Genomic DNA, 27,949 nt, shown 5'->3' with positions numbered 1-27,949 from the left:
GTATTAGAAGCCGCATCTCTAATAGAAGTCGCACCCAAACTTTTTGAATAATTGAGAATCAAAAATTCATTATTTCTCATAAGTGTAGATGCTCTAATAGAAGCCGTATCCTCTCTGTTGCATTCTACCATTTTAATAGAAGTCGCGGCTTCTAATACAGATTTTACAGTACATCTTTTTGGGAAAAATAAAATTGTGAAATGATTTGCATTATCATTGATTTTTACTTTGACAATAAAAAAAATTACATGATGATGTAAAAATGATTAGGGTCTGAGGGAAAACAGTCAAAGACAAGATCTTCATTGTGGAATGTTTTTGATTCATCCACAAATTCTTGATGCAAAGCAATTTCTGCCATGTTGTTTTTCTGCACGATTTGACCTGAAAAACATCCTCTGATGTGACAGGTCAAGTCTATTATTAACCAATCAGAATTCTGTGTTGTACTGACCCAATTCTCCAGAAATTTGCATATATTGATGACAGCATTTTTTTAACGCAACATGGAAAACTGAATTATTGTGAAATTAAAATACAATCTATTAGCACTGATTTCCACAACAAGATGGTAACACTTTTTAAAAAAAAATGTGGAGGAAGGAGTGTGGAGGAAGTATTTAATACCTTTCCAGGTCGTCAATTGCATCCAAAAATTATGTCGCCAGTTGTAGGCTATGCTGTACCAAGTCTATCACACTTCCTTTTTTGACTTTGGCTTGCTTTTTAGATTTGTGCATGTTTATATTCAGTTATTATATTTGAGGTTACGTAAAATGTGTCTTTTGCCAATGTGAACACTTTGAATTCAATCTTTCTGTGATAAAATATTTGTTGTACGCAAAACCTCAATCTTTCTTATCATTTTCTGAGCCAATGCATGATAATAATGCGATCACTTTGTATGTTCATTCCAAGTCTTTTGTGTCCATTCATGGTCTTGACAATACATGTAGATGCAGCGGGCGTCATGAATCTATTCATAAATTTGCATAAAAGGTGGTAGACCTGCTACAGCTATCCACCACCATGGCGATAGCCAAGATGCACCACCAATTTAATTTCCTACTATCTTTATACTCGTATATAATGAAAACAATGTATTGGTTTACTTCACTTACCAAATAGGTGATTCTCCATCCACCACATATTACATGAAAGGACTGAATCAAATGATTTGACTTTAAACTAGAATTACTTTTTTATAACTCAATTCAGAGGAGAATATTGAGTTAAGATACTCTTTAAATATTTCATCAAAATTGACAATCATCAAATATTTAAAGCACATTATTAAGTGTGAAAATAGACAACTGATTTTGAGTCAAACTGATTTTTATCAAATCCCATGTGATGTTTTACTCCACATCTTATTAAAAATTACACATGCTAGTTAAACTAGTGGTTGATAAGATTCACAATTTAAAAAATGATTAGATAATGATGAGTTATTGTAAACACAAGAACAATTTTAAGTAAAATTTAACCAATATGTTGAAAAATAATTATATACATATAACACATACTAAATCAGACTTGGTTGAGATCACAAACTGGTTAATATAATAGAAAGAAAGAGAGTCAACAACAACAACAACAAGGACAGACATTTTCCCCTTATATGATGATACAGACAAACTTTTAGTTGCATTTCAACAAAGTATATACAAATATTACAACTCACCGGATGCTGAAAGTTTATTATTTTTGATTGCCAATGCTTCTCTCAAGTACCTCAAAATGTCTTTAACACCTTTCTCTAATATATAAGGAGGTGGGAACTCCAATGGATTGTTTTGTAGATTCAAACCATTCAGCGTGTCAACTAAACCTGTCAAAATAAACAGTATTTATGTACTATTAGTACTTGAACATAGCACAGTTACTAAGCGAAATACAATTGTCAGTGTTTGCACACTGTACAATTCTCTTCCATTGTTAATCCTATGTCAAATAAATACATGATAAGCGCAACAGTGGTACATGTTGTCTACTGCAATATCAGAAGTTCATTTACATTCACATGTTCCTATTGCCAGACTAATTTCCAATATGATCGTGTGATTTTTGACATGTCTCTATGTTTAAATCAATGCAATTATACAGACTGACAATTGATTGATGTCCTGCCTTACATCAAATGGGAATAAACAATGTGGCTTTGAGAGCACTTCGTGTTCGATCAGACTCGAATAACTGACACTGACAAACTAGTGCATACAACTGATGTAATTATGTATCAAGCCAGCTATGTCAAGTATTTCCAAATATATGACAAATGAAAATTTGTAGAGCAAAAGACCATGTGTTTTATATATATATATGAATTTTTAAAGAATCTGTGAGAAGATACATAGCGAGGGGAAAGTTGCAATGGGTTATGTACAAATACATACAAATACTTGCACAAGAGAGAGAGGACACATGCTGTCAGAAACCAGCAGCCAGCGAATCTTAAATGGCTATACACTTATCATACCTTAGTATGTTTTGAAGTAACCTGCTACTCGATAACCTCATGATGAGACAGCTGAAGGTAGTATAAGATTAAAAGTTCAGAGCTGTCACAAAATAGGTGAGTGTCAAGATCATTTATCAGCCATGCTTGAGCCGACTTCATTCAAACTTGGTATTTACTTACATGTAGTTACGGTACATCATTTTGTTTAGCCATAGAATTTAAAATTGGTAGCCATTTTTTGTTTATGATTCCTACCCACTTTAGATACATTTCCACCAATCGTGTTTACATTTGATGCAAAGATAAGATATAATTTGCATAATCTCTCCATGGTTTAATTTTTGGCCATTTTCATCCCATAAAAATTAAATCAAAACATTTCTCAACATTTAGTCGAGTGTTTTTCAGGCATGCCTGGGCAGATTTCTATCAAATTTAGAAATCACACAATTTATTTTATAATTTGATTCAAAATGGATGACTGGTGGCCATGTCAGTTTATTTTCATGTGTTCTTAACCATTTCTGACAAGCCTGGAGCAATTTGATTTAATGCACTGAAAATAAGACATAATGGTATACATATGCATGTTGATTTGATTGTCCCAATAAAAGAACACATCATTAACTGTTTTTCAGGTGTCCAGGCCAATTTTTTTAAAAACTCGTATGGATATTACTCATGGTGGTTGACTGATGCTCCTCATTTTGTTTGGATATCTGATTTATAATGGCCAACTGGCAGGCATTTTTTTTTCAAAACATCTTATTAATTTCATTCACAGTTTTTTTTAATTTTTTAAACGTCATTACCCATTTCTCTGACATCCTTGACCAATTTTGTATAAATTTGGTACACAGGTAAATCATTATAGGTTTTATTTGTTTTTTTGTTCTGATGAAATTTCTTGACCTCCTTTTTATCCTAAAATGTCAATTCAGCTAAATACAAATGGGGACAACATTCCTCGACAGTTCTTTCATAGTACCTTAATTACTTAATTCAAGAGTGACAGTAACATTTTCTTTTTGGCAAACAAAAGACCTACTTAAAGCACAGTTTATGTGATCATGAAAAAGACTATAATATTATTATTTATCTCATCCAGGCAGCTACATAAAGGTACATGTACATATAATTTCTTTGAGTGAATTAGCCCAATGCATCCATGAGAGGACTATTGTCAGAGAACAGACAGCATGTACCACTATGACTAACTATTTTTAGAATATAACCACAAGAGATCCTTTCCATGTCCCCTAGGTAAACACAGAATTGACTTGCCCATTTTGTAAAGTTCTATAGTTGTGACACTTGTGTTCACATAGACATAGTCTAGTCATACCCAGTATTCATTAGGAAAAAACGTATTATAAATGTACCATACCTAATTCAGGTGGCAATTCTGTGATCTGATTTCCCTCTAGTAATAGTGTTTTCATACTTCTATAATAAAAGAACAACTTATTAATGCAAAACACACACAAGCACAAATTTGAATTCAAGACACGAATAATCTTATACAGTCAATTTGTGTTCCATCAATTGTTAGCTGAATGCTCACCAATATGTGAAGTTAATTATTGTGGCAACTATCTCCATCGTTGGAACATCAATGAAAAAATTGATTTTTTGACGTCATGCTGTGTTGTAGACTTATATCAACAAAATTTGCCATTTTTAGAGAAAATTAATTCCAGCTCAAATAAAATAATTTACAGTATTACTTAAATAATTTATTTTAAATATCACCTTGTCAATCACAATTTATAAGGATATACAACCTTTGAACTTTACCTGTTATCTCCAATAGTGGCTGGAAGATTTCTCAGTTGATTATTTCGTACATCTAACCATATTAAGTTTTCTAACGATTTAAATAAGGTCTGTGGTAACTCTGTCAAATTATTTCCTTCCATATATAAATACTGAAAGTAGGAATAAAGATATGCAATAATTTTATTTATTTTACTGGCCGCTAGAATTTATGAAATGGTAGCTATAGAGCTACCTCTTCTTTAAGAACTGACCATCAATGTTATTTTGGACTGCAATGACTTGCCTGCTGTGTTAGTACTGCCCACTGGTCATGTAGGAATGTAACGTCTCTTTCTGATACTAACAAATATTCTGGCAAATATGGGATTCAGAAATAAATGTAATAAGTTCAAACAGCATTATGTTAATGAAAAAAAAAACTAATTCTAATTTCTATTCATCTTTGGTGGCTATTAATTTTCAAAACCTATGTAGCAGTGCTGATGTGAACGATGTATACGAACATTTCAGTTTGGGCTAACAGTTTAATAATTTGTACATAAGGAGACATTATATAGCAAGCAAACCGTAAGATACATTTTAAAACATGGAAGTGCTGTCAGGCCCCCTTACATGTGATATCGTCAACAACATTCAAAGCAATATGTTGCCAAGGTTCAAAGGTCATAGAAATATCTTGAAAGTTAAAAATACATGTACAAACGCAAAAAAGTTCACAAAGTTCTACAGAAACTATTGGTATACTACATACATGTAGATACATGTGTATATTACAATAGGTGCACTTAAATGTTTTATTTCTTCAGAAACAGTTTTCTGATGTCTTTGTGTATATGCATGTACTGTATTGTACAACAAAACAATGAACCATTCCAACAAACAATAGTACATAGATGTCATTGTTGCAGTCAGCTGACACATAAAGTTGACATGTCTAATCATGGAGGTTATTACCTACATGGTCTAATATAAGGCTAGTATAATGTCATGTATAAAATAGAAATGCTATAAGCTGATAATCCTGTTTGCTTATCCTATTTAATATGTATATTAATTCTACATGGATACTAGTACATAAGAGCTTTCACAGAGGGTAAAACAGTTTTAGCCATGTCAGCTATACTACATTGTTTAGTTTGTTTCTTTGAAAAATCAAATCAATGCAAATATAAAAGTACATATATATGCACTGCCAAGTTAAGGTCAGAGAAAATAGAAATGGTGACACCTGTAAAAGCAAAAAGTCTGGAACTCATAATATCTCAATGGTCATACATCACAAAACAAATAAAGAAAAAACAAAAAAACAACAACACTATTAATGCTTCCAACTCATTCAAGACACAGTCACTGTCTGGTATTAAGACTGGTCTTAATGAACTGAGCTATATACATATACTTGTTGCTCATAATGGAAATAAATTTATCACACTCACTACTGGTTCTAAAATTATTTATATGCATTTCTGCTTTGTAAAATCATGGATGTACTAACAAAGGATGAACCACTGACCAATGACTAACGTCGACCATGGTAAAAAACAGGAATAATAAACATTTTGATCTGATATTAAATTTGTTTGTCGCAAATCAAGGTAAAATTGAAATATCATACAATAAAAAATTAAAGCAAAAATTTCAAAAACCACTAAGAAAGTACTGTAATTTCCCGATCATCAACAAACTTCAGTCAATCTGATTTATTACCGGTGTTTGACAGGTCACCTGTCACATGGTGGAAACTTTGCATGCTTGTCGTCGCTGTTTTTGAATGCGCAGTGAAATTGGAAAATGGTATGACATACATGTGTAACATTTTCACGCGATGTACACACCCCTTTTAATGACAGCAAGACTCATCTAAATACTTTGATCTAGTTTATCATGTTTTATCTGTATGTTTATTGGTAAGACAAAGGTTCGGAGAGAATTTAACACATTATAACACCAAAAGTAAACTTTCTCCAGTGCTTTTTTAATCCTCTTAACTCAGTGGTTCATAGTTTGGTAGATTGTCCATAGTTAAAGAGGCACCTTCCAGTTAAGTCTAATCTCACAACAAATTTACTTGCTGGATTAAAATAACAAAGATAGATTGACATTGTAAACAACATAAACAATAGTGTCCCATGATATTTTGGTGCAATCCATGGGATTGAGCGGTTCCCTGGGTTTGATTTCCGCTGATGTTAAATGCATTAAATTAAAAACTACAGAACTTTCATAGCCTCATACACTGAATATATTGTTTCAAAACTGTAAATTTAAAACCTAATGAGGATTACACATACCAGCATTCAAATAATCAGCTGATTTAAATGCTCCAACCATGGAAGGTATTTATTGCTATTAATAAAGAACACCTTTCATGACTCCAATCACAGAGCTGCAAACCACTCCCATACACAAATGACAGTACATTTAAAAATCACTGGTAATTCATGTTACACCTCAAAAAACCACTGTTAATTATTTCTCACCTCAACATGATTGAGTTCCAGTATTTCTTCAGGAAACTTTGAAATGTTCCTACCACTGATATCTAAAGTAATTGCACCAAGGGCTCGAGCTGTATCGATTAAATCCCTGACAACTTCTTCGTCTGATTTTCGTACTTTCGGATTTTCAGACACAGGCCTTGAATCGTTATATTCATCCTCGTCCGTGCTTGCAATGTCCGCCATTATTCCAAACAGAAACCAGATGTGGACGATTACCGACTGGCACTGACTTACTATGATGAATTACTAGTTTTGACGCGCGTGAGTCTTGACTGTATTTCAATTTATGTGCTGACTGGACCACTACGTTGTATACATTTCGAAAAGCAGCGAAGTATTAAACTTTAGAATGTCGCTGGGGGTCATCCATTTGCTCTAATTACTTGTAACAGCAATGTACTGGTCATGGATCTATGCCAGTGAAAAATAACGACAGACTTCTAGAAAATGGCGGCCCTTGAGTAAACAATTTGTATACAATTTCTATGGATACAATAGTCGCCTCCAGACAGTTGCAACACCCCCGGTTAAAAATGTAGTTTTCAATATAGGTTAAAAAAAAACAAATTGAAACAAAAAATGAATACAACAGTAAAACAGAATAAGCTGTATTTGTAATATCCACATTTCAATGTTACAAGAGCCGGAGATTTAAAAAAGGGCATCTTGAAACCTTTGAGGTCAAATAAGCTTGACCCAGAACACTCCAATCATAATTTAGGGGTTCCAGCCAGTAGAATACAAATGGAAACTCTTTTAAGTAAATTAAACTCCTCAGAGTTCATTGTTTGTGTACACGTAATTAGTTATGTATTTATTATTAGATTGTATGTGGTAATACACTTTATAATCAAGGTTATACTGCGGTAAGTATATTGTTGTGTTTGACGTTCCCCCTTCCGATAATATAGCATCCCTTTTTGTTTGAAGGGAATGCAAATACATTTGATGTTGCTCTCTGGTTGTGATGCTAGTATATGATCTAGATGTAGATGCACCCGCCATACTACAGTTACTACACATTAATGACGCCATCGTTTTGAGGATTATATCTGTTTGTATATCATGCCATAATCAAATTGACGACTCAAGCCCGAGAACGTCACAGCAACAGAAAAGTACTTATAGATGAGGCAGATATTATTTTGTTCATGAAGCTCACTTGGTGTCAATGAGAACAGTAACTAGCACCTAACTACTGGGACAAGCTAACCGCTCTTCCCGTCGTCGCCTGCCAAGGATTTCTGTCACAATCATACTGGTAATTTATAGTATTGCCTTCGATCTGTCCTTCTCCTGCAGGAAGGACAGAAACATTTGAGACCGTCAAGATAGGTTGCACAATGGGAGGGAACCACTCCGCGCGCAAGCATTCATTTGACGTGAACGGGGAGGGTAAGTGAATTATTATGATATTATTGACAACGCGCCATATTGGGAAGAAACGGGCTTTATTGCTTTATAACCGCCTTCACTCCTTATGAAATTATATGTGTTATTATGTAGTGTTCAAGTTGTTATGTTACTTGGTGATGTCACTTTTATGTATTATTCTATGATTTTGATGTAATACGATGTGTATAAATTTGTTTTTCATATTTAGGGATTTTATTGACAACTTATGTTAAGAATAATAATTCTTAATTTTATTGTCAGTTTTCATGTTTTTATAACTTTATTTGCTTTGATTTTTAATTGCAGTAAATTTTGACCACTTTCAAATTCTTCGAGCTATTGGGAAAGGCAGTTTTGGAAAGGTTAGTACAGTATTATTTTGTACGTAAAGCAATCCTACCATCAGATATGAGAAAACTTAAATTTTACATGTGCTTTCTTTATATAAGTACATGTAATTGGACTGAGCTTATAGCTAGTAATGCCACATCCTTTCATGAAATAACAGTTTTTATGCGGGTAACTAATATGCTCTCACACTCGATGTCTTAAAATACATGCTAGGTAATTGGAAGACAAGATTATTTGTGTTCAAGAGTGTTTGTTGAAGTTAATAATAATGTTAATGCCTAATACACTATGCAGAATGAATGAGATGTGATCAAAGAGTAGGTGTTAATTGCTTGCTCATGTTTTTATCTCTTAGTTGTGACCTTGCATTAACATTGAGATGTCCCCTGATCGCCTTGGCAATAATTCCCATATCAATACTTCTATATTTTGATGCACACATTAATGGAAATGGTTGTATGTATTTTATATTGGTTGTCAGGGTAACAAGATTACTCTTGATACCATGGAAAAGTAATTGAACAAAACTGTTCTACTATTCATTCAATTTAGCTTTCTATTGTTCAGGAATATTATGTAGTGTTTAAAATTTTGTTCATCCATTCTTGCCAAAATAATCTTTTTTTGTTGTTTAATTAATAAACTTCAAGTATCAATGATGACACTGTTCATTAGAGATGATAATTTCAACTCTTCACTGTTGTAACATATTTGCTCTCTTATAGATGCACATATAAACCAAAAATCACATTTGTTGTTAAAGTATCTCTTATTTGACCATTTACCCAATTATATGCACTAATAATAACGCACATACAGTATATTATTGTGTATTACACTTGAGACTGTAAAGTGACATTGAAAGGATTACATAAAAAAATTAGGTTGGAATAGAAAATTAATCCTAATGTTTTTATCTAGCTTCTCCCATGATGCATCACTTCATGTAGAAAAAAAGTTATACTACTATTGTAGTAATCACACCAAGTTGTCTTCATATGTTGTCTGTTGTCTATACACTATACTATGGGTTCCATGCAACATGTACTGTGGGTCTAATGCAACATAAACTATGGGTTCCATGCAGCATATACTGTAAAATGACTAATTTTCACTGGGTTTAAATTTCACTGATTTACCATTTCAGGCATATTCAGTGGGTTTTAAATTCACGGTTTCATCATTTAGATAATGTGTTCTATGCTAAATTTTATATATTCACTGTGTTTTAATTTAGCGCATTTTTCCAGTCAGCGAAATAAGCTAAATTAAAACCCAGTGAATAATTACCCCCTTTACAGTACTATGGGTTCCATGCAACATATACTATGGGTTCCATGCAACATATACTATGGGTTCCATGCAACATATACTATGGGTTCCATGTAACATATACTATGGGTTCCATGCAACATATACTATCGGTTCCATGCAACATAAACTATGGGTTCCATGCAACATATACTATGGGTTCCATGCAACATAAACTATGGGTTCCATGCAACATATACTATGGGTTCCATGCAACATATACTATCGGTTCCATGCAACATAAACTATGGGTTCCAGGCAACATAAACTATGGGTTCCATGTAACATATACTATGGGTTTCATGCAACATATACTATGGGTTCCATGCAGCATATACTGTGGGTTCCATACAACCTATACTATGGGTTCCATGCAACATATACTATGGGTTCCATGCCACATATGGGTTCCATACAACATACTATGAGTTCCATACAGCATATACTATGGGTTCCATGTAACATATACTATGGGTTTCATGTACCATATACTATGGGTTCCATGCAACATGTACTGTGGGTCCCATGCAACATATACTATGGGTTCCATGCAACATGTACCGGTACTGTGGGTCTAATGCAACATATACTTTGGGTCCCATGCAACATATACTATGGGTTCCATGCAACATGTACCGGTACTGTGAGTCTATAATGCAACATATACTTTGGGTCCCATGCAACATATACTGTGGGTCCCATGCAACATATACTATGGGTTCCATGCAACATATGCTATGGGTTTCATGCAGCATATACTATGGGTTTCATGTAACATGTACTATGGGTTTCATGCAGCATATACTATGGGTTCCATGCAACATAAACTATGGGTTCCATGTAACATATACTATGGGTTTCATGCAACATATACTATGGGTTCCATGCAACATATACTATGGGTTCCATGCAACATAAACAATGGGTTCCATGTAACATATACTATGGGTTTCATGCAACATATACTATGGGTTTCATGCAGCATATACTATGGATTTCACGCAACATATACTATGGGTTTCATGTAACATATACTATGGGTTTCATGCAACATAAACTATGGGTTCCATGCAACATAAGCTATGGGTTCCATGCAACATAAACTATGGGTTCCATGTAACATATACTATGGGTTTTATGCAACATATACTATGGGTTTCATGCAACATATACTATGGTTTCCATGCAGCATATACTATGGGTTCCATGCAACATAAACTATGGGTTCCATGTAACATATACTATGGGTTTCCTGCAACATATACTATGGGTTCAATGCAACATATACTATGGGTTCCATGCAACTTAAACTATGGGTTCCATGTAACATATACTATGGGTTTCATGCAACATATACTATGGTTCCATGCAGCATATACTATGGGTTCCATACAACATATACTATGGGTTCCATACAACATATACTATGGGTTCTATGCCACATATACTATGGGTTCCATGTAACATATACTATGAGTTCCATGCCACATATACTATGCGTTCCATGCAGCATATACTATGGGTTCCATGCAACATAAACTATGGGTTCCATGCAACATATACTATGGGTTCCATGCAACATATACTATACATATACTATTTTGGATTTCTTTTAAACAGGAAGTAGTTTTTTCTGATGATACAGTTATCCTATTTCTTCAAAATTTGCTATGTTGCATCTCTCAACTGAACTCCTTCTGACAGTAGAAACTGAATGCTTTAAGCCATCAACTTGATATTTTGCATATAATAATAACTTTATTACATGTAAATGGGATCTGGAATAACTTAATGTGCAAGTCAGAACCCACAAATTACAATAGTTGTTAATAAAATGTAATTATAAGCACTTTAAATTATATATTACAATAATACAGAGATAAAGAAAAGTAATACATATGATAATAATAGTGGAATATTAGTTAATACTCATAAAGCCTTACTAAAGCATATATTTTGACATAGATTTTAAGGACATTCGTAAGTTATGACATAGATTTTAAGGACATTGGTAAGTTGTTCCTGATTTTAGAACCTGTGAATGATTTACTGAACATCCCCATAGTTGTCTTAACTCATGGTACATTAAGATCACTTCTAGGTTTCATTCTGGTGTTATATACATGTGTTAAATAGTATAATCTGTATGTATTTAATAAGTGTGGCATATTTCTGGTAATGAAATAAAAAAAATGGCAAACATTTGGCAGTGAAGTAGGAGAATGTTATAATTTTTGTAATAATTTTTTGTGTACTGAGAATGTATGGCAGAATCATCTTGTGAGAAAAAATTATTTTCATCAGTTACATGGTTTGTCCGCCATCTTGGATTTTTGGCAAAAATTAACATAATTCAGGGCATTTGTTTCTTATGAGTACTTCAATTGATGAACCTGATATTTTGTACATGACATGTATGACCAAACGTCTTACGAGAAAAATAACTAATTTGATCAGTCACCTAATGTCTGTTAGACATTCTGAATTTTCTAATTGTGGTGTGAAACCAACATTCAGTTTCTATGGAAATGGATTTATTGGGTAATGTATATTCCCTAGGAGAGCAAATATGCCTTAGTCACTTGAGTCAATTTGTGCAGTTTACTATATCTCTGGGGTTAATTTAGAAAAAAGACGACTGATTACATTATAATTTTCGAAATCTAAAAAAAGCTTTCTAGAACACAGCAGTTCATTCTACTTGCCCTGATTGAGTAGTCTGATTGTTTGTGAAAAATGTTTCTCAGAACAATCACGCTGATGACAAAAGAAAGCATTTTTCTTATTGTCCTCCTAATGAAGGCCAGAACACTTTGAAATAAATCGTTGCTAACGGTAAATCATGTCATGATACAAAGTATTTATGAGTGTCAAAATAGTGTGACTCTAATCAATACTAAGGTGACACCTAATCATGAATGAAAATACTTATGGATATTGACTTAAAACATTTGACTATTTTATAAGAAAATGATGGTATAGAAGGGTGGCCATTTTTAAGAATTCAATTGCTGTGATGGTAGACTTGCTTTACAAAAGGTTAAGAAAATAGCAACAATGAAAAATAATAGGAATGGTTGTGAAGAAAATGTCTTTTATCTGTTGCATGCTGCACCAACTAGGTTTCTAACCAATGACATAATTTGTGTAATGGGCCTGCATCTATTTTTGGAATAACCAGATTAAACCAATCAGAAACTACTATATTTCCATAATAAAGCAGATTTTGGGTTGCTTTTTTTATATTTTGCTGTATCAGTCAGTTGACATTGTTAGGATTAAGTTAGAACTTTTGACTATCAGCACCAGGTATGGTACATGTATGTAATAGTGCATTCAATCATGCCTCGCACCAGGGTGCACCATGTCCCATACAACTGGACACATGCTCAAGAATTTCAATAACTCAAACTGCACATGGTACATGAGTCAATCTATCAAAAACAAACAAGACCTGTAAGAAATTCTTCCATCGTGGAATTATTATAGCTAAATGATAGTTTTTCAGGATTTTTAAAAGTTGAAAATTATCACATGATAAAATATGAAAAAAATCTTGTACCTGCATGTGTATCTACTTTGTTTATTATTGATGACAATATTTATTTATTTATTTATTTATTGCAACTATATAATTTATTTTGATAAAGTTGTGCAATGAATATACTACTGTTTGAAACGAGTACTTATAATTCGGGCCCCGTCTGTCTGTCTGGAGTCATATTTCAGAACCCTGTGTACCAAATCTGTTCATTCTTTGCATGGGACATATGCTCATGCAGTGGCTTACTGATTCAATCAACGATGGCTGACTGGCAGCCAATTTGTTTTTTGAAATTCTGGTATCTTATGCATGCTATGTCAGTTTTTGTTCAATTTTGGTACATACATTATACATGTTAGGAAAAATGTTTATGATGAACCGTTTCGCGATTGGATCAAAGATGGCCGACTGGAAGCCATTTTGTTTTTTGAAAATGAGGTATCTTATGCTTGTTTGGTCAGTTTTTGTTCAAATTTGGTACATAAATTTAACATTTTAGATTACATGTCCATGATAATTTGTTTTACAATCAGATCAAAGATGGCTGACTACTTCTATATCTCCAAGGCATAGGGACCATTTTAAAGCATATTTGGCAAATACATCATACATATAGGTTTACATGTTCACGTAAGTTTGTAGACTTTGTTGAGCGGAGCTTATCATATGAGTGATTGTCTGTCGTCGTCCGTGTCAACTTTTTACTTTTTCAACTTCTTCTTGAAAACTACAAGCCTTGGGGAGACCTCTCTCAGATTTGTTCATTTCATGATGATATCTTCAATTCTCTAATTTTGGTAAATATTTTTGTAATTTTTGTTAAAATGTGATATTTTCTACTTCTTGTTGAAAACCGCAACTTTTGATTGCTTTGATATTATACATATATTAGGTAGTTTAGGTAGACCATTTTCAGATTTGTTCATATTATGATGATATCTTCAATTCTCGAATTTTGATGAATATTTTTGACTCTCGTGTGCGAAGCACAAAAAGGGAGTCTTTGCAGTTAGTGTGTCTATATGTATGTGTGTGTGTGTGTGTGTGTGTGTGTGTGTGTGTGTGTGTGTGTGTGTGTGTGTGTGTGTGTGTGTGTGTGTGTGTCCGTCTGTTCCACTGATATCTCAAGAACCATACATCAGTTTTTGATGAAACTTGGTGCATAGATGCTCTGGGCCAATGCGCAGATTTGATTAGGTTTTGGTAAAAATCCATGCATATTAATTACCTAATTTGCATGATAATTAGCTGATTTTTAGCTGTTTCATGACTGTTCCACTGATATCTAAAGAACCACTTATTGGATTTTGATGAAACTTGGCACACAGATGCTCCAAACTAATGCACAGATTTGATTAGTTTTGGGTAAAAATCTGTGCAATATTAATTACCTAATTTGCATAATGATTAATCAATTTTCAACTTTTCCACTGATATCTCAAGTACTAATCATCACATTTCAATAAAACTTGGTACATAGATGTCATAGGACACTGCACAGACCTGATAGTTTTTAGGGTAATATCAGTATATATTAATTAGCTAATTTGCATAATTAATTAATTTTCAACTTTTGATATTTCAAGTAGTAATCATCACATTTCAATGACTCTTGGTACATAGATGTCATAGGACACTGCACAGACCTGATAGTTTTTAGGGTAATATGAGTATGTATTAATTACCTAATTTGCATAATTAATTAATTTTCAGCTTTTTATATATCAAGTAGTAATCATCATATTTAAATGAGACTTGCTACATAGATCTTCTAGGATTATGCAGAGACCTGATTAGTTTTAATTGGATATTAATTACCTAATTTGCATAATGTTCCACTGTTATATAAAGAACCACAAATTGCATTTTAATGAAACTTTTAAAGAGAACTATGCAGAAACCCAATTAGTTTTTGGTAAATATTTATGCTTATTAATCTCATAATTAACATAATTAATTAACACTGATATCTCAATCACTGATCATCACATTTGAATAAAATTTGGTACATAAATGCCTGATTAATTTTGGGTTAAAATTTGTTCGTATTAATTCTCTAATTAGTATAATAATTCCTAATTTTTTTGTTCTGTTCTGTTCATATTAGTTACCTGATTTACATAATTAGTTTTCAGCTTTTCCATCAATATCTCATGTACAAGTATTTTTAATTAATTTTTAATGTGTCTTCAATACTCTCAGCACACGGGAGTTCTTTCTAAGCTTTCTTTGATTGTAATTATTGGTAAAATGTGATATTTTCAACTTCTTGTTGAAAACTGCAACTTTTGATTGTTTTGATATTATTATTACATATATAGGTACCTCAGGTAGATCTCTCTCAGATTTGTTCATTTCATGATGATATCTTCAATTCTCTAATTTTGATGAATATTTTTGTCATTTTCGGTAAAAAGGGATATTATCGACTCTTGTTAAAAAAGTCCAATTGCTTCGATATTATATATATAGGTACTACATGTGATTTGTTCATTTTGTAATGATATCTTTAATTCTCTAATTTTAGTGAATATTTTTATCATTTTTGGTAAAAAAAATTATTTTTGACTTCTTGTTAAAAACCACAAATCTTATTGCTTTGATACTATACATATAGATACCTCAGGTAAATCTCTCTCAGAATTGTTCATTTCGTGATATCTTCAATTTTCTAATTTTGATGAATATTTTTGTCATTTTTGGTAGAAAAGAAATGCAAGAGGTAGCATGGTGATTCAGCGGCGCCACCAAGTGGGGGAGATAGGGTTCTCCCTACCAGGGTGTGGAGTTGTTGATAATTCTAAGTTAAAATAGAGCATTCTATGGCTTCCTAGGGACCAACATTAAGTATCAGACAGGTCACAGTTGAAGACTGTGGCTGTAACGTCTGTATTGATAAATCAACTCGAGAAGCTATGTTTTGGATAGACGTATATTTATTGACAACTGATGGCGGCCATGCCGTTCAGGTATCCCATAATGCTACAGAGTCATCACTATAGTAACATATCGTGTGATGTCAAAGGTCATGCATAAATAATGATATAGGACATTACATCCCCTTCCTTGTGGATACTAAAAATCTCACAATACAAATTTTGATCTGATAACATTTGTTGTATACGAACTATCTTTTGTAAACGAATGAATCGAACATTGTATAGATCTTATCGAGTAACGAATAATAACAAACAACAAGAATCACGATGAATGTCAAGAGTTCAAAAGTCTGAGATATACTTTAAATGTTATGAATCGACTAAGCGAATGTCTCTAGATTACAAATCAAGTATTTTGCGTGGAACTGGCTTTCTTGACGATCTGCGAAGTGTAGGAGCGGATTTTGTAGAATCATCGCTGTTAGTCAATTTGTGTTCTTGTCCTGGACTGTTCACTTTTACGTTTTCACCGTTGTTAGGATTACTCGTCTTTGGCATATTTATTTGCAATGATGGTGAATTGATGGAGCTAGATTTTGTAGATTGTTGAGGATATACCGGATCGGGTGTGGTGTCATAATCAGTAAGCGAGGGGTTATGATCATCAAAGCTAGAGTTGTTTTGAAGTAATGATCTATCTAACTTCTTATAGAATGATGAGTTTCTTGTGACCGTGTGTTCATCATTTTCAGCTGTAATCATAGAGCCTTTTTTCCGCACTACTGTCATTGGAGTAGGCTCATACACTGTGGAACCTTTGGTTTTGTTGTATGGTCGTTTTACCAATACCTTATCACCTGTCTCTATATTACATGGTTTCACATTTGATTTGTTGTCAGCACGAATCTTGATTTTGTGCTTCTGCAGTGAATCATATTTACGTACGATTTCTGATACCGGGTCAATATCATTTATTTGAGGGAGCTTGTTGCGTATGATACGTTTCAGAAACAAAGTTGCGGGTGATACACTGGTTGTAGCATGAGGGGTTGTGCGGTAGTTTTGTAGAAATATTTGCATTTCTTTTCTCCAATTCTTTCCTTCTGTTTTTGATGCTTTGATCGACTTCTTCAACGTTTTAACAAATCGTTCTACTTCTCCATTGGCTCTAGGCCAAAGTGGGGTTACCTTGCGATGTCTCAGTCCTAGTATCGAAGCAAATTTCTCAAATTCCTCACCATTGAATGGTGGGCCATTATCAGATTTGAGAATTCCGGGAGTGCCAAACATCGCGAATAAGTAGTTGAGCTTTGGTATGACACAACGTGCAGCAGTTGACAATATTGGTTCTACAAATGGATATCGTGAATAGTCGTCAATGAGAAGAAGTAGCGTTTCACCTTCTGCGTATGCAAAATCTATGCTAACTTCGTCAAATGGATTGTCTGGTAGGATAGACATTTGTAATGGTTCTCTGGTGTAAACTGGGGTTACTATCTGGCAGGGTAAGCATGATTTGATTTTGGTTTCTACCATTTTGTCCATATACGGGAACCATACTTTCTCACGCATGAGACCTTTTGTTTTCACCATGCCGAGATGAGCTTCGTGAGCTATGTCTACTGTTCGCTCTTGCAGTGCAGCGGGTATTATTATGCGATTTGATTTCAGTACTATGGTATCGGTACTGGTAAGCTCTTCCTTCACTTGTTCATAGCGAGATAATTCAGATAGTGATACTGTTGGTGGAGCTTTGTGCCATTTACCTAATCTAATTGCAGACATAACAGCTTGTAGTGTCGGGTCATTGGAAGTCGCGATCTCAACTTCCTGCAGTGTGATTGCCTTCGGCACAGCATTTTCTGTCACATACGAGATATACTCTTCTGATGTATCGGTAAAATCAGAATCGACAGGATGTCTGGAAGCATAGTCTGCTGGGTTTGACAAGCCTGGTTGATATTCAACTATAAAGTTGTACTGTTGCAAGTCCATTAGCCATCGTTCTATTCGTGCGGTGGGTTTGGAAGTTGGGTTGTTGAATAGTGATACTAACGGTTTATGATCTGTGATGATTTTAAACTCTTTTCCATAGAGGTATAAATGGAATCGTTTAATAGACCAATATATCGACAAGGCTTCTCGATCAATTTGCGGATATCTGCTTTCAGTAGGAGTTAGTGGATAGCTAGCGAAGTATAGCGGTGTGACTTCTCCTGTGGTTTCATCTCTCTGGGTTAGAACAGCACCCAGTCCTATGGGACTGCCGTCAACAAATACTGTGGTAGGTTTCGTAGGATCAAAATATCCGAGAGTTGTCTTAGTTGTCAGAGCAGATTTAAGAGATTCAAAAGAAGACTGTTCTTTGTCAGCCCATTGCCATTTAACGTTGTCACAGGTGAGCAATCGGAGCGGTCTGGTGATTATTGCGAAGTCTTTGATGAATCGAGAACAGAATGCAGCGGAGCTAAGTAAACTATGTACTTCGGTTACATTGGTCGGAGGAGCGACTTTTTGTAGTGCTTCGACTTTCTTTGGGTCAGGTGAGATACCCTTTGCGGAGAACACATGTCCAAAGAATAACATACTAGAAGCTCGAAATATACATTTCGGTAGGTTGATTGTGAAGTGATTGTTGTGTAGTTGTCTAAATACTTGCTCTAGATGCTTGTCATGTTCTGCTTGATCGATGCCACCGATGTAGATGTCATCACTTATATTTCTAGCACGAGGTATACCACGGATTGCATCACCGACTATCTTTTGAAATATTTCCGCAGCACACGATAGCCCAAAGTTGAGGCGTTTATATCGATAAAGTCCTATGTGTGTTGAGAATGTGGTCAGGTGTCTCGAGTCTGGATGTAGTGGAACTTGGTGATAGCCCTGATTGAGGTCAATTTTACTGAAAACAGTGCAGCCATTTAAATCTGATATCACGTCATCAATGGTCGGGATTATATGGCGTTCGCGGATGATGGCCTTATTTACTGATCGCATATCAATGCATATTCTAATCTCGTTCGGCCTGTTGGGTTTCGGTACTACAACAATTGGGGAAACCCAGGGCGTTGGACCTTGTGCACGCTCGATGATGTCATCTCTCTCAAGCTGATTTAGTTTCTCTTCAACTTGTTTTCTTGCATGGAAAGGAATACGGCGGTGGGGTTGTGCCACTGGTTTTATGTTTTCATCAACATGTATGTGTACTGGTTCACACTTGCATTCACCCATACCTGTGGTTAGATTTGGAAAACTATCAAGGATATCGGGCGATGGGTTGACTTGCGGGTTTTCGACTGCGTGGACTGTTTTGATGAATTTCAATTTCTGTGATGTTTTCCAGCTTAGTATAGAAGTAGATGAACCCTTAGCTACGTGGAATGTTTCAATCGATGAACTATGATCACTGTTGACAGTTGCCTGGAATTTGCCATACAGATCTAGTGGTTTATCTGTCATATATGGATATACTTTCGTTGTACTGACTGAAAGTCGTGGTCTAGGTTTAATGCTCATATAGTCTCTGTGATTTAAAATACTAACTGTAGCACCTGAATCAGCCATTATTTGCATCGGTGTGCCAAGTATGGTGACACTGAATGTAGGTTTATCAAACTGACTCTCTCACATCACCTCCGAATGTATACTCAGTGTGGTCACTATTGCCGTTAACTTCACTGTCATGGGTTAGATGAAGATTGTCCGATGAACTTTGGTCATTGACTGCCCTAGTATAATGCTTACTTTTATCTCGGGAGCGGTTCTTTTGTTTACTGCGACAAACCTTGGAGAAATGGTTGAGCTTATCACAATTATGGCAGCGTTTTCCTTTCGCTGGACAGTCACCTCTGTGTGGGAATTTACCACCACATAAACCACACTGTCCACTTCGGTTGTTAGCTCTGAACTTCATATTCTGTCTGTCATCATGTGATTTTGTAGACTTGTAACTGACTACATTTGACTGTTGTCTCTCAATTTCACTAGTTTGTTCATCAGCTGTTTCCATTGCTCTCGCAGTTTTCAATAAATCTGTTAAATCAAGGCTTTGCTCAATGGCCTTACGTCTCAGTCGTACTGATGTAGTGCCTTGAATTATTTGTCGTTTTATTTCTAAATTGACGTCATCAAATTCGCATTTTCGTGCTAGTAGCTGTAGACGTGTAGAAAACTCAGAGACGTTTTCATCAGGTTTCTGTACTTCTTTTCTAAATACGTATACATGGTGGTCGACACATTTCTGTGGCTCAAAGTAATCAGACAAAGACTTTACTGCGGTTTGATATGCGTCACGGTCCTCCGTTGGCTCCGGTACGGCCAGCGTGTCAAACACATCACATGTTTCCTCACCAACATAGTGCAGTAACATTGCTTTCTTTTGAGCAGCAGCGGTTACATTCATTGCAGCAAACATGTTGTTTAATCGCTTGATATATTTTTCAAAGCGGGTGGGCGTTGTTTCTCGAAGTCGGAGATCAAATTCAGAGAAATTCGGTAGATTGATAGCCATATTTGTCAGTGTTGATACGATCGGTTGCGGTAAGGACAATGGCGTACAGTGACGTAGTGTCTATTGGCGGTAAATGTGAACTCAAACTGACAGCGTCCAACTTCATCAAATAATTGATGCGAATCGTTGCACAGGTACTCACTCAAGTTGCCAATGGTGGGTCGATTACTTCCTTATTCCGTCCATCCCGTCCTCGTCTCCATTTGTAACGTCTGTATTGATAAATCAACTCGAGAAGCTATGTTTTGGATAGACGTATATTTATTGACAACTGATGGCGGCCATGCCGTTCAGGTATCCCATAATGCTACAGAGTCATCACTATAGTAACATCGTGTGATGTCAAAGGTCATGCATAAATAATGATATAGGACATTACAGTGGCCACATGTGATCTCTGGTCAATCAGAATTTTATGGTTGCCAGAGAATCTGCTCCCCAGGGTAAAGGGCGCATGGACATGGCATGAGGGCGCTGTGCCCTTGTTCGCTTGTTTAAAAAAATCCTTGATGATAATTCGTTTTGTGTTTCGTATTTTCTGTACAAGAGCCTGGGCAAATGAAATTCAGTTTGGATACAACAAATTATAATTTTGGAAGAGTCATTTTATACATCTAATTTCTATTGATACTAGACTAGCCTATTATTCACTCTAAATTAATAACTATGCTTTTGGTGCATATTACTTTTTTTTGGCATGAATTCCACTGTTCAATTGATTTCTCCATTGAAGACGTACACATAACATTCTGTCGCTTTCTTTTGAATATCTCAAAAAATACAACTAAAATGGCGATTTACTGTGAATTGGGAAGATATCCAATTTATTACTTCATACAAAATCAGGCAATTAAATATATGAACAGAATATCCAACTCCAGTAACACACTCTTATAAGGCATTCTATGTTAACAGAAACATGAAAAGCAAATGGTACATGAAAATGATGCATCCTACCGGGTACCATGAACTAATAGATTAATATTAAGTAACCATTCACTGAGAATTGAAACAGGGTACCATACTCAAATGCCAGCAAATCATAGGGTACGTCTTCTCTGTAACACAAATCAAATCAAAGATGAACAACATTTTGTGTTGCCTTGCCCAGCACAGAAACATTCTATTTATGGAAACAAGGAAAATATCTCCAAATTTCAATAAAATAAACCACAACGACAAATTCAGATTTATCTTGAGTAATGGACCCTTTAGGCCAATATTTGCGAATTTGTTTTGAATCTAGACAGCAACACCTCCTGGACATGGATGTCTAATGACCTACAAAATACTTTTTTCTGCCATTTTCATTATTTTGTAATTGTTGCTTTTTCTGTGTATTATTTCACTTTTCATGTTTGTTTTTTTCATTTTAAATGTATTGTACCCATTATCATCCATTCCAATAGAAGTAAAAAAAAACATCCTTGTTTTTCTCTTGCTCCCAATATGATCTTGGCAATTATTGACACAATAGATGTTTCTACATGTATGTTTCATTTATTCATGTAAGATCAATGAAATTGCATAGTAGCATTTAATATTGATCAATAACTTGATTTCACATGGTAGGAATTAGGCCAAATTTAGTATTGTTGCAGTTAATTAATTATGCTTAGGACAAATTATTATTTTTCTCTAATGTGTACTAGGCGTTTGTTGTAATGTGTTTTTAGCAGCACCCTGATCACACAAGTACATCACATATTTTGGGCATCATATGCACATCCATACTTTTCATGATCTGAATCAAGATAGCGGAATGGTAGCCAAAATAAAAAATATCTGCCATTGTGGAACTGGATCTTAGTGGTGTATGGATGTTCATTCAAACTTGGTAAAAACATAGGACATTATGTCACACATGTGCATATTTATTTAAGATGGTTATCTGTTTCAAGATGGTTGAATTGCAGTTGTTTTAATGTTAATACATGCAATTCATCAAAATCAAACATTCCGGCAATTTTGGGTCAGTCATACATACAGATTTTGTTCAAACTTGGTATGTACATTGAATGAATCTTAATGCACATCACTTTGTTTATCATATCAGACTCAAAATGACTGTCTGGTGGCCATTTTCTTTAATGAATGCAGTTTGGGACCCATATTTCTGACATTCTCTGACTGTTCATGTTCAAACTTTAAGTTTCTTAAACTTGAGAACCCACAAGAGCTATGTAGTACAATTACTTGTTTTTTTTTATTGCTATATTTTCTTGAAATACCAGGTGGGAATGTGTCCCACATCTTATTTATTTCAATTGGCTAATGGTAGTTTATAAGTACAGAACAAATTAATGAATTCTGCTGTAGAATAGATTGCCAACAGCGGATATAATTATACATGTATCTCCTCATTTACACTAAATGGGATCTCAAACCACTTAAAAGTAGTAATATGAAGACAAACATCTCTCTTATAGACAGGCTTGTTTCTATCTTCAAATCTGTAAAAGGAGGTTATATATGCACTAGAATAATTGAGTGTATGACAAATAACAGATATGATCCATGGTGAATACAAATAAAGGCAGCCCTGAGTGCCTGCAGACCACATGTGGACAGTGCTTGGTGATTGCAGACCGCTTGGAATAGCTTAGCAACACCATGACATCCCTTGAACAGCTTGGCATACCATGACATCTCTTGAACAGCATGGCATACCATGACATCTCTTGAACAGAATGGCAATACCATGACATCTCTTGAACAGCATGGTAACACCATGACATCTCTTGAACAGCATGGCAATACCATGACATCTCTTGAACAGCATGGCAATACCATGACATCTCTTGAACAGCATGGCAATACCATGACATCTCTTGAACAGCATGGCAATGCCGTGTCATCTCTTGAACAGCATGGTAACACCATTACATCTCTTGAACAGCATGGCAATACCATGACATCTCTTGAACAGCATGGCAATACCATGACATCTCTTGAACAGCATGGCATACCATGACATCTCTTGAACAGAATGGCAATACCATGACATCTCTTGAACAGCATGGCAATGCCGTGACATGTCTTGAACAGCATGGCATACCATGACATCTCTTGAACAGCATGGCAACACCATGACATCTCTTGAACAGCATGGCAATGCCGTGACATGTCTTGAACAGCATGGCATACCATGACATCTCTTGAACAGCATGGCAATACCATGACATCCCTTGAACAGCTTGGCATACCATGACATCTCTTGAACAGCATGGTAACACCATGACATCTCTTGAACAGCATGGCAATACCATGACATCTCTTGAACAGCATGGCAATACCATGACATCTCTTGAACAGCATGGCAATGCCGTGACATGTCTTGAACAGCATGGCATACCATGACATCTCTTGAACAGCATGGCAATACCATGACATCCCTTGAACAGCTTGGCATACCATGACATCTCTTGAACAGCATGGTAACACCATGACATCTCTTGAACAGCATGGCAATACCATGACATCTCTTGAACAGCATGGCAATACCATGACATCTCTTGAACAGCATGGTAACACCATGACATCTCTTGAACAGCATGGCAATACCATGACATCTCTTGAACAGCATGGCAATGCCGTGACATGTCTTGAACAGCATGGCATACCATGACATCTCTTGAACAGCATGGCAACACCATGGCATCTCTTGAACAGAATGGCAATACCATGACATCTCTTGAACAGCATGGCAACACCATGGCATCTCTTGAACAGCATGGCAACACCATGGCATCTCTTGAACAGAATGGCAACACCATGGCATCTCTTGAACAGAATGGCAATACCATGACATCTCTTGAACAGAATGGCAACACCATGACATGTCTTGAACAGCATGGCATACCATGACATCCACTGAACAGCATGGCAACACCATGACATCCACTGAACAGAATGGCAATACCATGACATCCACTGAACAGAATGGCAATACCATGACAATATATTGGTCACCAAGTCATGTGTATTTGAATTACCCAACCATACATGTAGCCATAAGTGTAGGATGGCCAAGCATGTAGCCATAAGTGTAGGATGGCCTAGCATGTAGCCATAAGTGTAGGATGGCCTAGCATGTAGCCATAAGTGTAGGATGGCCTAGCATGTAGCCATAAGTGTAGGATGGCCTAGCATGTAGCCATAAGTGTAGGATGGCCTAGCATGTAGCCATAAGTGTAGGATGGCCTAGCATGTAGCCATAAGTGTAGGATGGCCTAGCATGTAGCCATAAGCGTAGGATGGCCTAGCATGTAGCCATAAGTGTAGGATGGCCTAGCATGTAGCCATAAGTGTAGGATGGCCTAGCATGTAGCCATAAGTGTAGGATGGCCAAGCATGTAGCCAAATTAGAATCTATCATAATACAATCATCTCTGCGTTTAAAATCCTAAAACTTACTCTAAATTAAGTGGCTTTATAAACACCATGATTTAGGTGTTTCAGCATAAACATACCAGTAACTACAGACATATGTGGCAAGGAGAAAAGTGAATACAGATTGTAAAATACTTCTTCAGTCAATGCAGATAGACTTTGACTTTCAAACCATGTTGTTGCATGTTAATCACTACCATATATAGATGCGATGAGTGACCCGATATATAAATTTATGTCCTATGATTGGATAAATACTTGTCCCTGTGTCAGTATAATCCTGCCAGTGTGACAAAACTCTCAGTTGCTTAATTTTGAATTTCTGTAATCTAAATTTATTCAACAATGAACTGTTTCATGAATTATATAATTTTGGGGGGAGCAAGTGTACCTAGTTTTTGAATGTCTATTTTGGGTGTAACTTGGATGTCACAAGGCTATCTTTTGGCAGATATGCATACTTTCTACATAGCTCCATTAAACAAAACTACCATTTTGTACCTGAAATTTTTGCTGAACCTGCTCTGTCTGTGTATATTTTAATCTGAAAAACAAATTATTATTTCTTGAATCAGCTGCAAATAATTCTTAGACTATTAAATCACACACTAGAAACAAATAGTTTCCATTTGTATTCAAGCTCTAAAACAAATTATTATTTTCTGTACCATGAATTAATATAGTTTTTACAATAATTTGAGTCAATAATTATGCAAATTTATTTTGTTGAAGGTGAAAAAAATTGGGTTTGGCAAAGGTCAAAGTGTTAAACATTAAAGTATTAAAATAAATATTTGTAATTATTCGTAAGTGTACATGGCTAAATACATCAAAATATCGTCCAACTGAGTTGGCAATAATAGCTCAGTATGTCTTCAATGCATTGCCACATGAAGGCAATATCTGAACAGTTAATCTGGTATGCACATCAATAATGTGTACTGGTTGAAATGACAGCAAAAATCTTTCAATTTGCCTCCAATATTTGCTGTTATGGTCACATGATTCAAGGTTTCAACCTATCATTGTCTTTGTATCTACTATAGCATAACATAAAAAATAACATCATTATCTCCAAAAATGTGGATTTAAAATGCACTTGGACATACCATTTTATGAGGGATACACTCAACTAGAGTGCAGTACATGTATGTCGATTTGATTCAAAATAAATAAGATTTAGAGCAAAAGAATTGCTTGAAATAAGAAAATGGTATTATTAAATACGGCAAGCATTATATATTTGAACACAGTGAATTGTTTGTTATTTGATCACAAATAAATATGCAATTTCTTTCCAAATTTAATGTTCTCAACTTCTAAAATCATAAAAGTTTATCATAGTGAAAATAAAACAGTTTATAGTACGGTATCTGCTTAGGTTCTGCCTTGAATTTTTTTATCTGATTTAGATCCGTTTTGTATTAATTTTTAAATGCAATCCACTTACCAATGTAAATTAGGTTAATCCTCGCTGGCCCAAAACAAGAACTACATGTGCAGGTACTCTATCATATTAATTATAACAGTCAACAACTACGCATATACCATAGAGAGTGTGGTAAAACTAATGCACACTGTTGAACCATGACAAATGTTGAAGACAGTTGTTTGGAGATAATAGCAGGGTGTTTTATGTGAATTTCAAGATTGTGATATTCACACATATATACCACATACATGTAGCATGTAGCTATTTAGATGATTTGAAAAAAAAAAGCTAATTTTGTGTGTGTACGTACGTGTATCTTTTCAAGGGTGACAGCATTTAATACTAATATACTATACAAAACAAGTGACACAACAGCTTCTTTCAGTATATCTCTTGATACCAAAGCCATTAATTTTCCTGTGGTTTTGTTATATAATCTAAAAATGTAATAAATCATACACAAAAATTGATTTGCAGCAGGGGTTACTGTTTCTTCAAAATACCCCAACTTCATTTGATGCATTTATATGGCATTGCTTTATTCTGTTTTAGTCACTAAAGACATTTAAGATGATTTCAATTGTGTGTAAGATGATTTCAATGACATTTAAATGATTTCAATTACATTTAAGATGATGACATGTAAGATGATTTCAATGACGTATAAAATGATTTCAATGACATTTAAGATGATTTCAATGAAGTTTAAGATGATTCAATTGCATTCGCAGAGACAACCTTTCATGAACATTTCTTCAGGACCAAAGTGAAATTTTTACTGATACAAAGTAGTTTTTAGCCCAGCTGATTAGTTTACAAAATCATGACCGAGGTGTTGATAATAATGGAACTTGATGTTAACATTATGCCACAAAATGACTGCATGCGCATTGCAGAGATGTATAATAAATATGCAGTGCTGTTATTTAGAAATGTATGTTCAAGGGCATTGCCATTATTTATTGGAATATGAGGCTCAAAATACACATTGCCATGGTTTCTATGAATCCATTTTCCTGGGCAGCCAGGCACTAAGGTCAGCTACTTAATAGATCTATGAATGTCTACAGTATGAGTAAACTTAACCATAACAAACAGAAACTGTTAAATGGATTTCATTCAACAAGACATTACTATGCTACATGTACAAGTCTCTGAAGAGGATGATGATCCCTTGACCTTTTTGATCTTGAAAATTTAAAAGACGACATTTGGATCACACCTGTGGGACATCACCTACTAATAAAATGTCATTGTCATCATTCAATGTACATCTACCTTCACACTCGCTATACCATTGTCATGTAAACTTCATCATACATGTACATGTAGTAATGCATGAACCAGCTTCTCACTATATCATTGACATGTATACTCCATCATAGTAATAC

The 27,949-nt window shown here is 35.0% G+C and overlaps 2 protein-coding genes across 4 annotated transcripts in view; one reads left to right on the top strand and one right to left on the bottom strand.

Moving 5' to 3' along the window:
• LOC100373253 (uncharacterized) overlaps positions 1-7,198 on the bottom strand; it is a 47,110-nt gene extending 39,912 nt beyond the window's left edge. For all 3 annotated transcript variants that reach the window (XM_085504571.1, XM_085504569.1, XM_085504570.1), the window contains exons 1-4: positions 6,721-7,198; positions 4,259-4,389; positions 3,849-3,907; positions 1,685-1,831 (exon numbers count right to left, since the gene is read on the bottom strand). In XM_085504571.1, coding sequence (XP_085360697.1) covers positions 1,685-1,831; positions 3,849-3,907; positions 4,259-4,389; positions 6,721-6,924 — 541 coding nt within the window. In that variant the 5' untranslated portion in view covers positions 6,925-7,198. The remainder of the gene's footprint in view (positions 1-1,684; positions 1,832-3,848; positions 3,908-4,258; positions 4,390-6,720) is intronic.
• A 674-nt stretch (positions 7,199-7,872) lies between these two features.
• Positions 7,873-27,949, top strand: part of LOC102801750 (serine/threonine-protein kinase 32B-like) — a 142,091-nt gene continuing 122,014 nt past the window's right edge. Inside the window, exons 1-2 of the mRNA XM_085504568.1 lie at positions 7,873-8,136; positions 8,443-8,498. Of these exons, the coding sequence (XP_085360694.1) occupies positions 8,085-8,136; positions 8,443-8,498 (108 nt within the window). The 5' untranslated portion in view covers positions 7,873-8,084. The remainder of the gene's footprint in view (positions 8,137-8,442; positions 8,499-27,949) is intronic.

This window comes from Saccoglossus kowalevskii, chromosome 10, assembly GCF_978046115.1.
Source record: "Saccoglossus kowalevskii chromosome 10, keSacKowa6.1, whole genome shotgun sequence".
NCBI lineage: Eukaryota > Metazoa > Hemichordata > Enteropneusta > Harrimaniidae > Saccoglossus > Saccoglossus kowalevskii.
The sequence above is the reverse complement of the archived record's forward strand: the minus strand, read 5'-3'. Positions and strand labels throughout refer to the sequence as shown.